At 43.8% G+C, this 19940-nt stretch overlaps 1 protein-coding gene across 1 annotated transcript in view; it reads left to right on the forward strand.

Moving 5' to 3' along the window:
* Positions 1-16891, forward strand: part of zzef1 (zinc finger, ZZ-type with EF hand domain 1) — a 33874-nt gene extending 16983 nt beyond the window's left edge. The window contains exons 34-54 of the mRNA XM_070982745.1: positions 178-316; positions 446-611; positions 695-957; positions 1389-1561; positions 1777-1972; positions 2069-2232; positions 3377-3657; positions 4221-4395; positions 4483-4615; positions 4699-4925; positions 5074-5382; positions 5471-5571; positions 5667-5802; positions 5974-6333; positions 6436-6579; positions 6772-6940; positions 7072-7170; positions 7301-7466; positions 8812-8962; positions 11407-11478; positions 14371-16891. Of these exons, the coding sequence (XP_070838846.1) occupies positions 178-316; positions 446-611; positions 695-957; positions 1389-1561; positions 1777-1972; positions 2069-2232; positions 3377-3657; positions 4221-4395; positions 4483-4615; positions 4699-4925; positions 5074-5382; positions 5471-5571; positions 5667-5802; positions 5974-6333; positions 6436-6579; positions 6772-6940; positions 7072-7170; positions 7301-7466; positions 8812-8962; positions 11407-11478; positions 14371-14451 (3705 nt within the window). The 3' untranslated portion in view covers positions 14452-16891. The remainder of the gene's footprint in view (positions 1-177; positions 317-445; positions 612-694; positions 958-1388; positions 1562-1776; positions 1973-2068; positions 2233-3376; positions 3658-4220; positions 4396-4482; positions 4616-4698; positions 4926-5073; positions 5383-5470; positions 5572-5666; positions 5803-5973; positions 6334-6435; positions 6580-6771; positions 6941-7071; positions 7171-7300; positions 7467-8811; positions 8963-11406; positions 11479-14370) is intronic.
* The last annotated feature ends 3049 nt before the right edge of the window (positions 16892-19940 follow it).

Here is a 19940-nt window from a genome sequence, read left to right on the forward strand (position 1 = left end):
AGAACACCCCTCTGACTTCCACAGTGTTTGTGTCTGATGAATTTTATCAAGCTGTAAGTAAGTAAACATTAAGTAGATGATTGAGTTAGGATCTAGGTTTGCTTAGCACAGATAGGAAAGTTTGATCATTATAATAATACTGTGTACCTTAATCAATTTACCTGGTTTTGTCCACAGATGCACATGTTCATTGCACGCTATTGTGACCTGCTCAATGTTGTGATCTCCTGTGACGGCTGTGAGAGGATGGCACCTTGGCACCGCTACCGATGCCTGCAGTGCATGGATATGGACCTCTGCAAGACGTGCTTCCTCAGTGAGCTCATGCACTTCATGACACTACACATACAGTCACATGAAAGAGAAACAGGGTGACTGCACGAACTGTAAGTTGGATAAGAGCATCAGAGCATACCTAAATGTGAATGTGTGTTTTTTCAACCAGGTGGTGCCAAACCTGAGGGCCACGAGGATGACCATGAGATGGTGAACATGGAATATGCTTGTGACCATTGCCAGGGGCTCATTGTCGGCAGCAGGATCAACTGCAACGTCTGTGAAGACTTTGACCTGTGCTTCGGTTGTTACCATGCAAAGAAGTATCCCGACAGGTGACAAATTTAAAGTTTGATCATGCTCTGTTTAAACACACCGACTTTGTTGTGGTTCTAATTATTTTCTATCCCATCTCTAGCCACCTGCCCACCCATCGGATCACAGTGTACCCCATGGTGACCATACGCATCAGCGATCGTCACCGCTTAATCCAGCCCTACATTCACAACTACTCCTGGCTACTGTTTGCTGCTTTGGCCCTCTACACGTCAGAGCTGAGCAGTGAGAAGCAGATGGAGGGAGAAGCTTTGGACAGCAACACCTTGAGCCAGGCCTCCGCCCTGCAGACACACTGCTCCCAGCTCATCACTGACTGCTTGCTCAAGGGGCAGACTGGCAAAGGTAAATCCAAACCAGATTTTTTTTTTCTTTTGGAATAGTTTGATATTTTGGCAAAAATGCTTATGTGCTTTCTTCTTGAGACTCAGCAGCTCATCTTAGCTTATCTTAACTAACCTGGCTCTTTAGAGCCTCTCTCACATTTCCCCCTACCTTCAGTCTTTATTCTAAACTAAGAATCCTCTGTTACCTCTAGCTTCATGTTTAGCATAGAGATAATAAGACCATCATCTCATATAACTCTCATCAAGAAAACAAATAAGTGTATCAACAAATAAGTGTATTTCCCAAATTGTAGAATGCTTCCTTTAAACAATACCTCCATGCGTCCTCTATCCATTTGTTTTTACTGTCTGGGATCTCAGATCCTTCTAACCTGTGTTTTTATGCTTTATCCTTTCATGGCAAACCTCTCTATGCCGTCATCCACGTAGGTCTACGCTCCTCAGCCTTACTCGCTCTGCTGTCGTCCAATGAATCAGCTTCTGATAGTGAGCTGTGTCCAGTGTCTCCAGAGTCATCTCAGGAGCTCAGTACAGCCACTGACACCTCCTCCATCCCTGGCAGCACTGCAGCAATCTGCTCCCCGTCCTCTCCCAAGGACAAGGTGAGCAACAGAAGTCATGTTATAAGATAATAGGAAGGTTGAATGATTTCTGTTGGGGGAGTGGATTGAAAGAGCAAATAGATTCACAATAAAACTGGAAATATGTAGAGATACATACATGTACTTGTTACGTCAGTAATGTCGATAATACATTTTTTAGGAACATACTGTTGGGCTGTGAACCTACTGAACTGTTGTTATCCTCTCACTATTAGAGTAAACCATCAGGTAAGGAGAAAAAGGTGAAGGAGGTGGGCTCTCCTCCCCTTGTTCCTTCAGAGGTGTCATCTCCCCCAAGCACTGTCGAGGGGGAGAAAAGGAAGCTGGTAACCCAAGACACCCTGGACTCCCCCAGCCTCAGCCAGACGCCTTCTGTGTCCAGTGAGGACCCCCTCTCTCCTGTGGTCCGAAGTAAGTATTGAGATTACCTCCACCAGGGTGTTGACAACTCTGGTTTTGGTCACTGTCCCTTAGCTGTCAACCTTGTATGTTTTTTACCATTCTCAGCTTCAGAGTCTGGACCAGGAACAGTCAACTCTCCAGCATCTGACGTTGTCAAGGAGACAGATGAGAGGCTCCCCCAGGTTCCCCTTCAGGAGCATGTGTTTTCAGAGTGCTCCAGAGAGAGGATCCTGGGACTACTAGCAGCCATGTTGCCTCCAGCCAAACCAGTATGTGAGACCAGAGACCTTTTTAGGGGTTAGATTCTATGTAATACTGAAGGTTTTAAAGGATTTGCTCAATATTTGGGGAAATATGCTGATTCACTGTCTTTCCGAGTACTACATGACTTAGATTGAAATTACTCTCATGGCTGTGTGTTGAGTATGAAGCCTTAGCCAGCTGCAAGTTAGCGTCGCTCAGCATGAAGGCTTGAAAACAGCTAGTTTGACTCTGTTCAAAGGCAACAAACTGCATACCATCACTCTAAAGCTCACTGCCTAGCATAATATATCTCCTTTATTTGAAGGTGCAATGTGTAAGATATGGACAGCATTTTAGTTTAAAATGTTCAAAAAATGAACTAACGTCAACAACAGTATGTGAAGAAGTAATGGTTCTGACATCATGTCAAAGGCATCAATGTATTGTGTTGCAGAGAGATGTACTGAAGTTCTGTAGAAACAGGCCCATCCTGTTTTTTAATACCACTCTGTACCTCGAGGAGATATACCTCGGGCTTTCTCCCTGTAGTTTCAGCTGGGAGATGTTATACAAACAGCAACTTTGCTACATTTCACAAAATCTCTTTTTATGTTTTTATAGTCTAATGAATAAACAAAATAAAGTCACACAATGTCCAAAAATAACTAAACTTCTTGCTTATATTTTCATTACTGTACAGAAAATACAACTGTACACCTTTTGAATTCAAGTTTCTCTTTTACTGAACTCAGACAAGCTTAACTGCCCAGTTAACTCATCGTAAACACACTTCATTCAAACTCGACTGACGCAAATAAACATACTATTCTGGTTCTCCGAGTTCGATATGAAAATATTCCTCCTCCTGCTCCTCTGATGTGTCTTCATTGTCCTTGGGGTCACAGTCCTGGTTGGAGCTGCTGTAAATCACCTTTGCACTCTATTCCAAGTCGTCAAACGGCCAATTCTTACGTTATACCATTAATCTGTGGGGGGTTAAGTGCTGGACTGTATCTTGGATGGATACAGTGATTTCCTACATATTCTTGTCATCACCTCAAGGTTGCCAGGCAACCAGGGAAGACTCACTTGACTATTTACAGTATCGATATATTGACATGTTCCGTTTATCTACAGATAACATTTACATGATCTTCCTTGTTTCCTCAGGGCAGCACTCTGTCCCTGCCCAGTCTGAGCTCCATCCTGCCCCAGCTATTCAGGGCAGTCATTTCCAATGCCGGCTCTCTCAACGAGACCTTCCACCTCACCCTGGGACTACTGGGTCAGCTGCTGCTCCGAATCCCTCCGATGGAGGCTGACACTGCCGTCACAGAGGCCCTGGCTGACAAATTTGAGTTGCTAACACAAGGAGAGGCAGCAAGTTCAGACACCCATGGCTGGAAGACCACCCAGCTGCTTTTCAGCCTTGGCGCTGTCTGTTTAGACAGGTAAAAGAAGGAAAACCTGATGATGCCAATGTGCTATTATTGTACTTTATAGATCCATATTCTTGATGACACAGCTTGTAGATATTAATACGAGGACCAATCTGCATCTACATGGATTTTAGCCAATCCAGAACAACCATGTGAAATATTCTCCTACTGTGATCAAGACAAATTTAAAGATGAAAATAAAATTACTTATATGTGCTGACCTATTCAGTAGTAAGTTGCTCCAGTTATTTTCAGTGTTATCATTATTAACATCACTCAACATTATTGAAGCTAATGTGTGTTTTTTACTATGCGCAGACACAAAATTAAAGTCAGCAATGTGATCATAGGCTGAATGGTCATCTTCTCAGATATTTCTAACATTTAATAATACTAAAATGTTATACAAATGGGCCCTTTACCACAGTGTAATAACTGTTGGAGATATTGGTGGTATCTCTTCGTCACACGGTTGAGATACTGTATATTGTGTTATAATATTTGCCACCCATCAGCTGTTATTGATATTTTGAGATGTGAATTGTCTTTTCTGCTCTTTCTCCTGTGTTTGGCAGTCGTATTGGTCTGGATTGGGCGTGCACAGTGGCAGACATCTTACACAGTCTGAATGGTTGTCCTGAGTGGAGCACAGTCATCGCTGCCTTCACTGACCATTGTATTCATCAGCTGCCACAAACTCTCAAACGCACCAACCTCTTCACCCTGCTGGTGCTGGTGGGCTTCCCTGAGGTTGGTAGAACACATACAGCTCTGTACTGTTGTACACTGTGCTCCCTGACTTTCCAAGCTCAGTCGTGACTCCTCTGTGTCTGTCAGGTGCTGTGTGTGGGCACCCAGACGGTGTTTATCGACAACGCCAATGAACAGCACAACATGATCTTGCTCAAACACTTCACAGAAAAGAACCATGCTGCAGTGGTGGATGTTAAGACACGCAAGAGGAAAACAGGTTCATGCAGTGGTAGCACTACAGACAGCTTTGCCTGTGTGCAGAAATAAACATGGAATTAACCCGCTTTCTGCTCTTTCTAGTGAAGGACTACCAACTCATCCAGTCTCAGGATTCCACGGCTGCCAGTCTCCCAGGGCAGTCAGAGGGCCAGGGCTGCCCAGAGACCCTGCTCAGCCGCTACCTGAGTAATTTCATCTCTATCATCAGCCACCTGCTGCAGACTAGCCAGGACAATGGCTCTCCTGATGCTGTGGAGGCATCCTGGGTTCTGTCCTTGGCCCTCAAAGGCCTCTACAATACACTAAAGGTACCTGCCATGATCTAGGAATCTGCAGTGGTGCACTAGTAATTTTATTCATTACATTCCATAATTTGGGACATGGTTAGCAGTATCTGGGACATGCTTGATACAACTGGCTTCTATGATCTGAAATTATTCTGTTTCTCTTGTGCAGAAGCATGGAGTCGAGCAAGCTCAGGAGGACATCCAGGAGTCAGGACTGACCCAGTTGCTGGTGAGGAAATGCAGCAAAGGGACAGGCTTCAGCAAGCTGTGGTTGTTGCGAGATCTGGAGATTCTCTCCATCATGCTCTACTCCTCCAAGAGGGAGATCCACTCCATGGCCCAGGACCCAGAGCGAGACCAAAGAGAGCAGGACAAGGAGCACGACTCTGACCACTCCAGCTGTTGCACTGATGACACTGATGTCAACAAGGCCGACCCCTTAGAGGGTCTCGATGAGGAGACCAAGATTTGCTTCCAGGTGATGAAAGATACTGTTCGTATAATACATGCAGCAAAATGCAGTATGATCTAATCATCTGAAGTCCCTTTTTTTTTTTTAAATGCAGATCACCCACGATGCCTTAAACGCCCCTCTGCCCATCCTGAGAGCCATGTATGAGTTGCAGATGAAGAGAACAGATTCCTTCTTCCTGGAGGTGCAGAAGAGGTCAGCATTAACTTCCAAATAGACTATTCCTTATATGGTCCACCGTGGAAAAGGTCACAATCTAATATCCCCTCTCTCTGTTGTGTTATTTTCAGATTTGATGGAGAAGAGATAAAAACAGATGAGACAATCCGTACGCTGGCTCAGAAATGGCAACCTACCCGGCGGCCTCGCTCTGAGGAGAGGAACACCAAGGCTGTGGACACTGATATGATTGTGGTGTCATGCATGGTGAGTTTGAGATTCAAAAGCACTGCTTAGAAATGGCTGTTTGCACATTACCAATATTAACATCACTCGCTATGACAAGAACAGCGAAGCTACTTGGAGAAAATGTTAGGACGTGCTATTTTTCATATGTCAGAATTCTGATATATCCCCACCACTGCTTTCCTCCCACAGTCTAAACCCAGTCACTGTGAAAAAGCCACAGAGGAGATCAACGTAGTGGCCCAGAAGCTGATTACAAATTCAGAGAGTGAATTACAGCTCAGCTATGCCAAACAGAGGCGCACCAAAAGTTCGGCTCTCTTGCACAAGGAACTGGATGTGCGCAGCAACCGGGCAGTTCGTCAATATCTAGTGAAGGTCAACCAGGCCATCGCCACACTGTACGCCCGCCATGTGCTGGCCTCACTGCTGGCTGACTGGCCTGCAGAGACGGCGTTGAGCGAGGAGGCGCTGGAACTGAACGGTGCCTCGCACATGGCCTACATCCTGGATATGTTAATGCAGCTGGAGGAGAAGCCTCTCTGGGAGAAGGTGGGCAGAAGGGAGGAGACTATGGAGTTTGTATTGTGTATGAAGAGAACAAAATGTGTGTTTTGTGGATTAATGCGATTGTGTTCATCCATTAATGATCAGATTCTCCAGAGGGTGCTGAAGGGTTGCAGCCAGAGCATGCTGTGTAGTCTGTCTCTCACTGCTTGCCAGTTCATGGAAGAGCCAGGTATGGCCGTACAGGTCAGAGAGTCCAAACACCCGTATGACAACAACACCAACTTTGAGGTGGGTACACTGCCTTTCTTTCTTTTTATCATGAATTACTTAATGAGCAGCCGTAACTGTTTTAAAGAGGTTTAGTATTTCCTCATATGTGGTGCCATCCTAGCAGTGTCATGCTTTTTTCAATTCAGTCTGAGACTATAAGACTGTCCGACATCTGTCTATCTTTACTGTGTCCCTCTTTTCTCCTTTAAGGACAAGGTGCACATTCCAGGGGCCATCTACCTGTCAGTGAAATTTGACTCCCGCTGCTGCACAGAGGAAGGCTGTGATGAGCTCATCATGTCCAGCAGCAGTGATTTCCTCCAGGACGTCCACAACTTCAGTGGCTCTCCTCAGAAATGGTCCGACTTTGAGATTCCTGGTGAGGAATATTTTAAAATTGTGCTCATTTCTTTTCTGCTCTCTGTGTCTATTTATGCACATTTCTGTAGTTTGACTATTTCATTGAAATCAGGTTTATCATCATGTGTCATCTATGTGGGTTTCTCTCAGGTGATACCCTGTACTACAGATTTATGTCAGACATGAGCAACACGGAGTGGGGCTACAAGTTCACCATTACAGGAGGCCACAGAGGACGTTTCCAGACAGGTATTTTACATACAGCAGATACACACTCCTTTAAAATTTGTGCAAATCTGCTATTTGTTAGAGAGTAACTCTGCAGACTCCTCAGTAAAATGCAGGTTGTCACCCTCTCTGCCATTTTGTCTCTAATCAGGTTTTGAGATACTGAAGCAAATGTTAGCAGATGACCAAGTGCTCTGTCACCTGCCACTGGCTGACATCTGGGAGTGGCAGGTGGGTGTGGCCTGTCGCCAGACTGGGAGCCAGCGACTCAAAGCCATTCACCTGTTGCTCCGCCTGCTGCAGTGCCAGTCCCAGACGTAAGAGTCCAGCCTCCTTCTATGTGTCTGTCTCTTTCCTTTCAGTTCTCTTCAATGCTTCTCACAATTCAGTGCCAGTAAAATGCTTGGCTTGTCTTGCATGTATAGACACCTAAAGTAAAACATGTACAAACATTGTCACTTGAGCATATGGCCCATCCACCTGGACCTATGTAATGCTAATTTGTAGATCCAGTGCTCATTTTAACCTCAGCTGTGTATTTCCCCTTGAGATGCAGTATTGCACCTCCACACACAGTTTGCCTACAAGCCCTCATAAATACCTCATGTCACCACCACGGAAATGAGGTAAAGGATGTGTTCAGAAATTTGCATATGTGCAGACAGACTCAGGTCGTATTGACAACATCACACAACTTATGCAAAGGACTGCTCACACAGACAGAATACACATTGTAAAAGCTGAATTCTAGGCATTAAGATTTCCTTTCACCAAATGTTGAAGTCCCCTCAGCTTAAACATGTGTTTCGCTTATCGTTACTTCACCTTGATGTTTCACTGTTTCACTGTGTCTGAGTAGTCACGTGAGAAAGAAATACAGTGCAGTAGTTGCAGAGTTCACCCACAGTTGAACCAGAATTTAAAACCGATTTGATTTAAGCTGCAAACTTTGTTTTCAGTTTTCTCAACGCCATTATCTTATCTTTAGTTTCCACCTGCCGTCAGCAGTTCACATCACAATTTTAAACACAGTGATTGGATATTTATTCGTGGGGGAGTTGTAGTTCATGTTCACAACAATATTTTTAGCTATACAAGCTCGTATCTTCAACTTTTTACCAGATATTTTCAATGTAACGCAGTTACAGCTGATGATTAAACCTGATGAATTTCATGCTGATTCAAGCTGTATAGAACTGCTCCAGCTGTGAGTCACATAGCGTTGTCTGTGGGAAAAATGAATGTGATTATCTGAGCATTGTTAGTGTATATCAGTATGTGTGTTATGTTGCTTCACCATGCAGATAGATACAGAAGTGATTTGTTGTTAATAAAAACATTTCAGATTCATCAGTATTCATAACATCCCACAAGCATTGCTTTTTCTTTTTTCAATTTTTCTTTCTTTTGGACCCATCTAGTTACAGTGAAAGGCCATCCCCACATTTGAACAATCAAGTTTTGCTCCGTTTACGGCTGTAGGAGGTTACAAAACATGCCATTAAGCCATGATGAATGCACGAAGCTGGACTCATTGAAGTGGCTCTTGCTGGTTGTTTTTCAGCCACAATTTAGCTTCTTTCAGAATGTAACTGTTCATTGTTCTGTCCTGCCTGTGTGCTTGTGTTTGTTCGTCTAACTATGGATTTGTTTGCACTCCAGGGCCTGTGAGCTGACTCTGCTGCGACCTCTGTGGCAGCTCTTTATGTCCATGGAAAACAACCTGAGCCAGGATCCCACCAGTGTTACTGTGCTGCTGCCTCTTCACAGAGCCCTCACTGAACTCTTCTTCATTGCAGAGGCCCGTGCCATTGTGAGTGAAACACACACACACACATATGCAGGCCACAAAAAAGAAAAAAAGAAACAGACCACTTCTAGTATTATACAGGTGTTGCTGTTAAAGCTGGAGGTGTGGCGTTTGAGGTGTTTGTTTAGGTGAGTTGGTTGTTTTTGCTGTAATGACAGCACGATTGACTTTGCAGGTTAAATATAGAATAGATTCAACAAGGCTGATCATGTTGAAAGCCTTTGTCTTTTTTGCCTTTTCAATGAAATTATGAGCAAAATTAACTAAATTAATATTTCATTCTTCACCTTGGTCTTTCCTCGCCTCTCTCTGGATATATCTGTCTCTCTGTGAGATGAGCATGTTTTTCCTCCACCCACCTGTTCTCTGCTGGGCTCGGGGCCAAAGCCGGCCTCGCCATCTGCCAGACTGCACAGTGCCACACTGGCTCCCTGCAGACTGCTTGGGAGAGGAAAAGATGCTATCCATTTTGTGATGTGTATGGTCTCTCTCTCTCTCTCTCTCTCTCTCTCTCTCTCTCTCTCTCTCTCTCTCTCTCTCTCTCTCTCTCTCTCTCTCAGTTGTTTTGAATTATTGATTAAGAGAAGTCTCAAGGATTATAAGCATGCCGTTAGCCAGGAGTTTCCCATCTGTAGATGCAATTGAACCTGACAGTCCCAGAAAGCACTACCTCTCCTGTTCCCCTCAGGTCTGGTTTGTGAGGCCCGAGTCTGCTGATCTATAAATACAATTACATCAGTTGAATTGTCGTTCAGGATTGTGTGCTCCCATCTGCACCAACTGAATGTTGTTCCCCGTGAAGGAGAACGGGATGCTCAGGTGGAGCAGTACCCAATGACAAACACCAGGGGGCAGTAGCAGTACTCAGCAGTTTTGCCTGGGATGCCCCTCATGGAGACTCCAGTGTTGCGTTAGCTATGATAGACACATTTAGGTGTACAGCACGTATCTTTCCTCTCCCCAGCAGAGCATCATCACAGAGCATGACCTGTCTTTTATCGACAAAACACAAATGTGTGTGCTGCAGTGGTTCATCACCTCCAGCTCTTTATCCACAGTTTGAAGTAGTATGAGATGAAGGCATTAACAGAGGTAAATGAGAGATGAATGGATGGTATTGTTTGTGGTAAGGAGTGGATTGCAGAGGTGCACGGTTGGTCCGAAAGAGATACACTTCAGTTCCCGCAGCCTTTTCAGCAATATCCGGATAAAACTGTGAAACACCTTGGGGTTTTTTTTTTTTTTTTTTAAACCACACACCTGCCACCTCTTGTGGCAGCCACCACAGTGACTGGTGGTTAGTGTTGGTTCAGAATGTGGTGCAAAGTATTACAAGAAATTTCAGCCAGGTGAACCTGAATAAAAGCCAGTGAATGTGGTTGTAAACTGGGTTACACAGGCAACAACTCGGCTATACACCATCAAGACTGGATTCAAGTGCTACACTGTTCCAGAACTTCTTCACATCTGCATTTGTTCACAGAGGGGCAAAGACACTATTAACCTGATAAGGATGTAAATATTGGAAAACCTTCATCAGCTGTAAGGATTAGTGCGCTACCTCCAACACACTGCACCATCTGTCCCTACCCTCCTAAAAAGTAAGGATTAGTGTGGACTGAGGTTGGCAGCCCTCGTGTCATGTTGACACATGAGCTTCACTGCAGTGACGACATACAGCTGACTTCAACAGCTCCATGTCGACTCTACAGTAAAATCATGGGAAGCTAATGAGTGGCTGGTCACATCGTGGAGTGCTCTGTGCCCATATTAGGTCCGAGCCTCGAAGCAGCTTGTTTTTAAAGGTTTAGTGGCTGGTGCTGTTCACATTCCAGTGTCAGTCCTTGTTCTTTGTGTGCACATGGAGTTCACAGACAGGTCCACAGAGATTCAATGAACTCTCCACTGCAGGAAGTGAAAGTTATATTAGGAATAAAAATGGTATGTCATGCACTACTGACTGTACAAATCGTCCTAGGATGTTCCCCAGCATAAACATTCAGGGTGCTGCGAGATGAATGGCAGACCGGAGCTCTGGACTGCGTCTCCAGCACTGTAAAGATGCCATTTGGCCAGTCTCAGCCCATTTAGCTGCTATGTAGTCTTATCTGTGTTCCCCAACTCCTCGTGCTTACGTAACACGAGGTATGTCTCTCCCATTGGGCTTTTTGTGGAAGGGCTCTTTGGTTTGTTTATAATTTTGAATGGCAGTTCCAACATTCCACCGTTCAGTTTGATGCTGAAATGGAGGTGAAGAGTTTTCAGGGAACCAAGCCTCATTTATAACTGAATTCATCCCTAATGCAACCTCTTAAGGGTAGTCTGTCTCGGGAAGTTCCTTTTATTCGTGACACTTATCTGGCCTGTGAGGCAATCTGTGTTTCTTCGCTGCACTTGGAAATGTGGCAGAGTGCACCCTTCTTACCAGCCTTTGATGTGTTTCCCAGGCACAGGGCATCCTCCAGGAGTACTTGTTAGCCATGACCACTGACGAGCAGCTCCTCAATCACACTGCGATGGTAAGACTTAAACCCCTTCTCTGTTTTTGCATATAACCATTGATGACTTTTTACATCTCTGCCTTTCTAAATTCAAAGTCTTGCCTTCAGCCAAGCTCTCTCAGGTCATCTTTGATGTTTGCACTTGTGAATCACATCTCTGCCTTTCTAAATTCAAAGTCTTGCATTCTGCCAAGCTCTCTCAGGTCATCTTTGATGTTTCCAGTAGTGAATTGCTGCCTGACATGGATGCTAGTGGCTCGAAGAAGTTGTCCATGCACCCTCAAGTGTTGTAATATTATGCAACTCTTTTTCTTAAACACGCAGTTCCGTTGACTGAACGGTCTTCAGCCGCTGTGAGTCAGCTTGCGGCTACAGTCTCTTTTGCTAATGAATCACCAAGCTGTTGACACCCAGCAGATCCCTCAGCACCCCCCTCTCCTTGTTTTGAATATGTGTGGGCCTCACTCAGGACTAATGTATTTGGTAATTACTGTCCATTAGCATTTGCGGCAGAGCGAGCCACAGCATTCTCTGTACTGTGGACCCCGTAATACAACAGAGGAGCCTGAAGGCAGTTAAGAGCAGCAGAGGATGCGGGGTGGTGAAAAAAAACATTGTGGGTGGTTCTGTTGAGCAGTTACCTAATACCTGTCAGCTGGAAAACAAAACCATAGGTGACTTGGCGATAGTTATGACTGTTATGATAGCAGTGATGAAAGTCCAAAATAAAAGATTTTAAAGGGCTGGAAAAAATGCTCCAAAGCCATTAAAAAAACAGGTGCACTTACTGGGGTCTACATTTTCTCCAAGGCCTGTTGAAGGCTTTATCTCCTCTAGTGGCCCGTTATTTTCTGATGGGTTTATTACACCACTACACAAGTTGGACAGTGTTCAGAGAATCATGTTCACTCCACTGCTCCCCAGCTTTTATTCATCCAGTTGTTCACTCAATTAAACACTGATAACAGTGTAAGATACCCGTGTTTTCGATGCACGGGAATTGCCCACCAAACCACCTGAGCATGTTAACAGCCAGATCAGCAAGTACCAGTGTGTGTGGGGGCTTTACCCGGGGCTGTATTGGACTTGTCAGCGCCAAGGAAATCACTGGGTGAAGGGTTCTTTTTAGGGAGTAGGAAATTTGGCCACAAGAGCAAAAGCGCAGAAGGGAGCATAAAAAGACCCAAAAATAAATAAATTTGGTCTTTTATTGAAAATAACAAATTATTTTAAGTGCCAGTGAGACCAGGAGGCAGCTGCACTGATCATTATTTTTATAGGAGCCGCAGATCAGATGACTTTGTGTATTGTGAAAGGGATCACTTGAAGTAAGAATCCTCATCTGCTTCTGCAGCCCCCCCTCAGCTCTACTGAGCTTTCTAGCTTTCGAGTATCTTTATGTTGTGGTTTTATAACCTTCAGCTTCATTGTTTTGGTTCGGTCTCACTGCTCTTATCGTCCTCCTTTCGAGCCACAGCTGCAGATAAAACTACTGTGAGCTACCTTCACCAAACAGCGGACAGAATTAACAGCTAGCTAATGACTTGCTAATTAGAAAGATTAGCAAGTCAAGTAACATTCATCAGGTGGCCAGAAATGTGACTTCAGGTGAATGCTAATGTTGTTCCATGACTGCTGAATGTGAAAAGAGACAAATGTTTGCTTTAAAATGTGTTATGTCATATGTCAGTGACGTGTGTGTACATCATGTACAAATTTCATGGCTGCCAGGTAAACAGATAATTTGTGCAAAGTTGACATTTTGGTTCAAAACTCACACACAAAACTCTTGTGGGAGTTTGCATATGCTCACAAAATTTCCAAATTGTGTTGAAGTGGTAATTTTGGTCTGACAGTGACACTACTGCGAAAATTAGGTGATCAGTAAAGACACAAGGATTAGCTTTCTTGGGTGGGCCCATCACCATGGGCGGCCATTGGGATGTGTCGCACCCTCCACCTCCACAAATATATTTTCCAGTAAAAAGGGAAAAATGAGACTAAAATGAGTTATGAGTGTTGAGGAAGGTTTTCACTGACCGCGGCTGATTGATGCCACTCATGTCAGACTCTGCTGGTCCTGGGGAGATTCCACACAGACACGTGGCCCTCACAAGGAGCCGTCCAGGTCCCGCTCACCCGTGATATCTTTTGTTTTAATTATTGTTGGCAGTGCAGCCTTTCCATGTGGTTTTCTATGATGTTTTGTATAGTGTCCTGTCGTCATTTGTCTGCAGGCCTGTTCAGGCTTGGATCAGATTCAGACAGCCTCTCCAGCATGGACAAAATATAGTTGAAATGCAGCTTTCCAGCAGCAGCAGCAGCAGCAGCAGCAGCAGCAGCAGCAGCAGCAGCAGCAGCAGCAGCAGCACTTCAGACTGTGTGGTCTTGTCATGAGTGACGAGGCTGTGCTGTCATTGTACTTAACTTGATTTCTTCTTCTATGGCTGTCATATAGTTTGTCATATAGTTTGACTCACATGTCATATTGGTGCTGTCAAGATGTGATTTATTACGTTGTAAGAACAGTATGAGCATCTTTTGCACAAAATGTACTGAAGTGTCACTGTGACGTGGATTTATTGGTTAAATTACAAATACATTGACTGAGAAAGAAAATGTGAATCTAGCATGAGGATCATAATGCAACAGATGCAGCAGGATTGAAAGCAGTTCAGTCTGTTAAGCACGTTGGTTATGAAGTGAGGTGATTTAAACTGTACAGAGGTCCTTCCATCATCAGTTTAGTCACCCTCAGTTCGCCTGTTAATCATCGCTGAACATGCAGTGCACAGCACAGGTGAAAAACAAGGCTTTTCACGTCTCATTCACTCAGTTCACTCTGCTCAATTTTCTCTCCCTGGAGCTTTTCTTCTGTATTTCACTCACATACTTTCTTTTATTGTGCAGGCTCTGAAGAACATCGCTGCCATCAGCCTGGCCATCAATTACCCCAATAAATCTACCAAGCTCCTCAACATGTCCCCTTGAGAGATCCACAGAGAGGAAGGAGGAGGCAACCTGAGGGGGACACAGCCTGACTCAGCTGGTTTGCTTTGAACGAGGATCAGAGATGTGAGGGAGAAAAACCTCCAACAGGATCCCCCCCACCCCGGTAACTCTCCGCAGCACTGTGGACACGGGCGGTGGAGGGGTACTCAAAGAGCACTTTCCACACTTACTCACAATCCTTTTTGCCTTAGGTGAATCAATTATATCAGCATGTGCATTCACTTGAACAGGAACAGTTGCGGGGTCTGTTGTTTTTTTTTTTGTTTGTTTTCTTTTTTTAATTAAGTTTTTACTTGAAGATGCTGTGCTAAAGGACATGAAGTGTGCCAAATTCACAACTTTCAAGGGGAAATAGATTCCTTTTTGTCCTGCCTTTCTTCCTCCTAAACAGCAGCCACTCTGGGTTACATAGTTGATCATGGTGAAAACAGGTCACCTTGGCGACTTGCATGTCTCAGTGGACATGTAGAGCATCCTAAAAATACTGTCCAGGACAGTGGAGTCTCATTAGTCACCATGGGGAGAAAGTACTGACCTACTAGCTCCTTCCTTCCTTCCTTCCTTCCTTCCTTCCTTCCTTCCTTCCTTCCTTCCTTCCTTCCTTCCTTCCTTCCTTTGTTTTATCTGCACTTCCTTCCTGCCTGCTCCCCTTCTCCCATTCTTCCCTTCCTGTTTACTTCTCTCTTTTTCAGACAATAGAAGTGGATGACAGTATTTTTTAGGGCTCTCATTGAAGGGAAGGATCAATATATCATCAGACATCATAAACATGTATCTGATCTGCAGCTTGTCATAATGACACACACTAAGACCCACTTAAGAACTGATGACAGTTTGATCGTGCTGAACGGGATGAAGATGACACATACAATAGCCATAGTCTTTGCATAGGATGAGAATTAACTTTACAGCAGAGGGAAAACTGTGATAATATACTATTGCAATGCATTCCTCCACGTTATTCTATCGAGATGTTGAAGAACTTTCACTCCATTACTAGTGAATGAATGAAAGACCATTATGATGTCAAACGATGTTCATGAAAATGAATAACAGCAAAAAAAAAATGTCACTGAGAAACGACGAATCTCTTAAAGGCCTTCAGTTTTATCCACCGATTTATTTATTATTAACTGTTTTTTTATAATCTAATGTATGATTAAGTTCAACACTTTACAAGGCACCTGGTTCATTTTTCAGAACAGTGAAAGAAAAGCTGAATCACAATTAATCACACTATCATACCCCCATACCCGTGTGCCGTAACGAATGTGAGAACAGGGCTGTTACACAAATATCTAGAACTGAGCGAAGGCTGATGATTCCCACTAACACACAGATGGGCCGTGTGTCCGTCACATCATTTATAGTCTTAATTGACTCTCATTGTAAGTGTTGAAGTGGATACACTGATAAACATACTGTAAAATAGGCACATTGTCCACCTTATTCACTAGGAACATGAGAAAGTTGGATTCTTTGATACTTAATTACCTCATCCTTTGTAATTAAACAGGTAACTGGTGTCACTCTTCCTTAAATGTTTTATGTGGCTTTCAATCACATCACGCTAACCCCACATTTTATTAAAGCTGACATCCACGTGCAGCCACATCCACAGAGACTTTTGTACGTTGACGAATCGAAACATCAGATGCGGATTGGTTTCCAATCATTACTGTACTCATGTGAGACGTAGAAGATTCTTTTAGTTGGAGGAAGTCATGGTGGTTTATACCAAAGAAACCAATCATTGTGAGCCATGAAACATCTCTGAAAGAGCTCCTGGTAGAGCTCCTTCTCTGTGTATCACATATCAGATAGCTACCCTGTGAGGCGCCGGAGCAGAGGAAACCTTTAGACATTGTTCCGTTTTTTGTTTTTATTTTATTTTATTGTTTTTTTTTACTCTTATTTTTTGAAGTGGTCCCTACGAGGACCGCAGAATAGCTCGGTGGTTTTGTTTACACAAACATCAGCTGCAGTGAGGAGAGAGGAAGAGATACATGGCCTCCATTTGGCTTCTACGACGCCTCACCTATCTACGACGTGCCTATGGTTAAAAATGAAGCAATCATAATTTAACTCATGTTAGCCGAATAGTTATTAATTCTATTTTAAAAGAGAAATATATTGTTTAATTTGAAGGTTTTTTGTAACTTTTTACTTTTAATGTTGGTTTCTTTTTGCAAGGATGCTTGAGGCTGACTAATTTGAATGTACATATCTGTGAATATTAATTGCACAGGAGAAAGACTTTGATATCAGCCCCTTACAATTCTAAACTTTATTGGGCACTAACAGAGGGACAGTTTGATTCTGATTTTGTATGCATGGCACATCGATGGTTCAAAAAAAAAAAAAACTGCTTGGGTTGAAATGTGATCCATTTCTAATAAAAATAGAAATGACTTATGCCACTTCTGCTGTCATCGTTTTTTACGTTTAGCCTCAACAGAGAATTTCTGTGCAGCAACAAATAACGTATTGATCATTTTGTCATTGATTAGAGCCCACACACTCACTCCCAGCAGATACTGTACTCAGTGATTCAGCACCATCAATAGTTCTCTTTCTCACTGCTGCTATTCCCTTTACCTCTAAGAAAACAAGTACATCTTCTTGCACTTTATTACAGACATCTCAGCCAAATAGCTGGTATTTGTCCAAGCGAGAGCATTGCTATTCCTTCAGTTTATTCAGTCTCTTCTAACATGCTGGGTTTCACCTCAAAGCCCCTCCAGCCCCTGGTCTGCCTGCCTGCCTCCTCTATCTCTCCCCTGCCTGTAATCTGGAGTCACAGGGACAGCGCTGATGATGGGAGTGATGATCACTGGGGCGATAATGACATCAAATGGAGGAAATATTCAATAAGATTCCAGATGATTCAGTGCCCCTCTGTGCCACCAAAGCCTGCACACGGAGTGAGTCAGTTCTGCCTCCCCCCCTCCATCTTGTCTCCTCCTGCTCTTTCTGCTTTTTCACCCATAGTCCCCGAGCTCTCAGTTACCCAAGGTGAGAGGAAGCAGCCATGAAGGCAGACACGGGGGGGGGAGTAACATCTTTCATGGTGCTGTTGTCATCATCCTCTCACCTTTCAGCCAATCACATGCACCCTGCCCGCTCCACAATGCTACCACATTTAGCCAGTTAGCTCCTGTTAGCCTGAGCAACAACAATGTCGAAGTCGTTCTGACTCAACTTTCTGGCCACTGCTGTGAATACACACAATACACCTTTTATTTATTTATCTTGACACTGTTAACAACAGCAGCTTCAGCGTTACGTCGAACGCGTTTACCTCTATATTGTATACACACACACACAGTCCTACAGTGTTAACATGCCTCCCAGTGCTGAAGTGAAGTTACAAAACAAAAAGAGGAAATTATCATATGCACTGAGCAGGACAGCAACATTTTGTCTCAGACCTCATTTGCTTTTCATGATCAGCTCCCTCAGCTGTTGACACTTATGAATCACAAACCACCAACGAGCATGAAATGAATCAGATTCTTAATGTTTTCCAGTATGTTGCCTGTAGCTGAAACTCAGCACCCTCCTGCCCGTATCCATGCATTTCTATGCAGCCCCCCTCATCTCACATTATCTCCCTGTTAGATCAGTCAGATAAATTAGGAAACTACAGTATGACTCCACTTATTGAGGTCAGCTCAGGGACAAGTTGCCCATTTGAATCTTCTACATCTTTTCTGTCTCCTGCTGTGGATCTTCCCTGCTTCCTTCCATCAGGGGATCTTTGCTGTCGCCAGACATATGCTAAGTATGTCATTTGCGTCATTTCGGAGGCACAAATGCCTCCTCACGTGTGGTCACTTGTCTTGATTGCAGATTGTGTCTGTGGTGATGCTGTCAGTGCGGAAACGTGTCCTCAGAGCTCCACTCTGGGGTGGCAGTGTTCTCTGTTCTGTGTGCGTTCATGTCTGCTGTCACTTTAACTTTTCTTTTCTTTTTTTTTTTTTAAATAATGCACGCTTTCAACAGTTTTTCATGTTTTATTGTTTTACATCATTGAGTCAAAGAAGATTTTCTGACACTGGTCAACAGAAAAAGACTGTTTAATATCAAAGTGATTTCCCCAAGATGATCTAAATTCACTGCAAACATAAAACACATTAATATAGAATACTTGCTTGCATTTACATTAAAAAATCATCCAAAAAAAATTAAAAAAGCAGTTTCAAACTTGCAATCTGTTAAAATTAAGTGGAATTTATGCATATGGACAATACATTTCACAAACAATATGAAAAAAGAAAGATTTTACACTTTGTATCACCGTCAATTTATCAGTCCATGCTATAGGCCTTAGAAGTGTTGGAGTGTTCTCAGTGTGCCATGCTCCTCTCTGGTCCATTACCAATGTTTCCTGGTTGATTCCTTATGCACCTTTGACCGCATCTGAACCCACAACCCTGCTGATGAAAACTGCTGCCACGCTGGAGGGAACTCCACCTTGTCATAATGAGACCTACTTCCTCTCGCCCTCCTGGGACAGGGGGGCCAGTGTGGGTCACCTCTCATGAGGCTCGGGGATAATTGGGTAGTTTAAACAATCCAGTGAGAATAAGGCACACCAAAGGCTGACAGCCATATTTAGCAGCTCTGCACATGCTATTGTCTGATTGCACTGGGAGAGAGAAGCGTGCTGTTTTTGATCTAATTTCTCACCTGTCTCCTATTTGGGTTAGAGGTGGGCTGTTATTGGAACGACCACCTGTGGCACCAGGAGACGGTGGACTATAATGGATAGCTGGGGGTTCCAACATGACAGCCGCAGTGCCAAGGCTGTTAACTAATCTGGATCATTAGGATGAGGGCTGTGTATGACTAAAAGGAGATAGTGGCTCTAATGTGATGGAGATGAGAGGAGATGGACTGTCCCGCTGTGCCCTGGACCTGTGTCAAATGGAAGCTTGTATGTTTATTCCTGACCTTGACCAACAACTGGTCACTGACAGCCAAATTAGCTTAAGGACAGACAGACTGACTCTGGTTCAGGGCCAGTGTGTAAGAGATAGAACAGTTGAGACTTTGGATGGTTGCCTAACTCACCAAACCCCAGCTTTGACTCCTTATGAGACATCTTTAAAGGAACCTATTTTGCTTACAACAATGCCAAAACAGAGTTCAGTTGCTTCATCTTTACCCAGTCATTGTTATAAGCCAGCTGGCAGGCACAGTTCAGTCAGACAGCACTGTATGTCATGGAATTGGCCATTTTTAGCAAATATTTTTCAGGCAGATTTGGCTGCTGTTGGAGATTTAGGTCCCTTTAGTAAACATACACGACCGTTAAACCTTAGTTAAAGCAACGAAACTGAAATATATCACACAAGGAGGAGGTGGGGGAGGTGGAGGGAGCTGCAGCAGCAAACAGCGTTGGCACAAACGTCTCAGCACAAAAATAGTCAGAGGGGTCAGGTTGTAATGGTCGTATGAATATG

The sequence above is a fragment of the Chaetodon trifascialis genome, chromosome 16, assembly GCF_039877785.1.
Source record: "Chaetodon trifascialis isolate fChaTrf1 chromosome 16, fChaTrf1.hap1, whole genome shotgun sequence".
NCBI lineage: Eukaryota > Metazoa > Chordata > Actinopteri > Chaetodontiformes > Chaetodontidae > Chaetodon > Chaetodon trifascialis.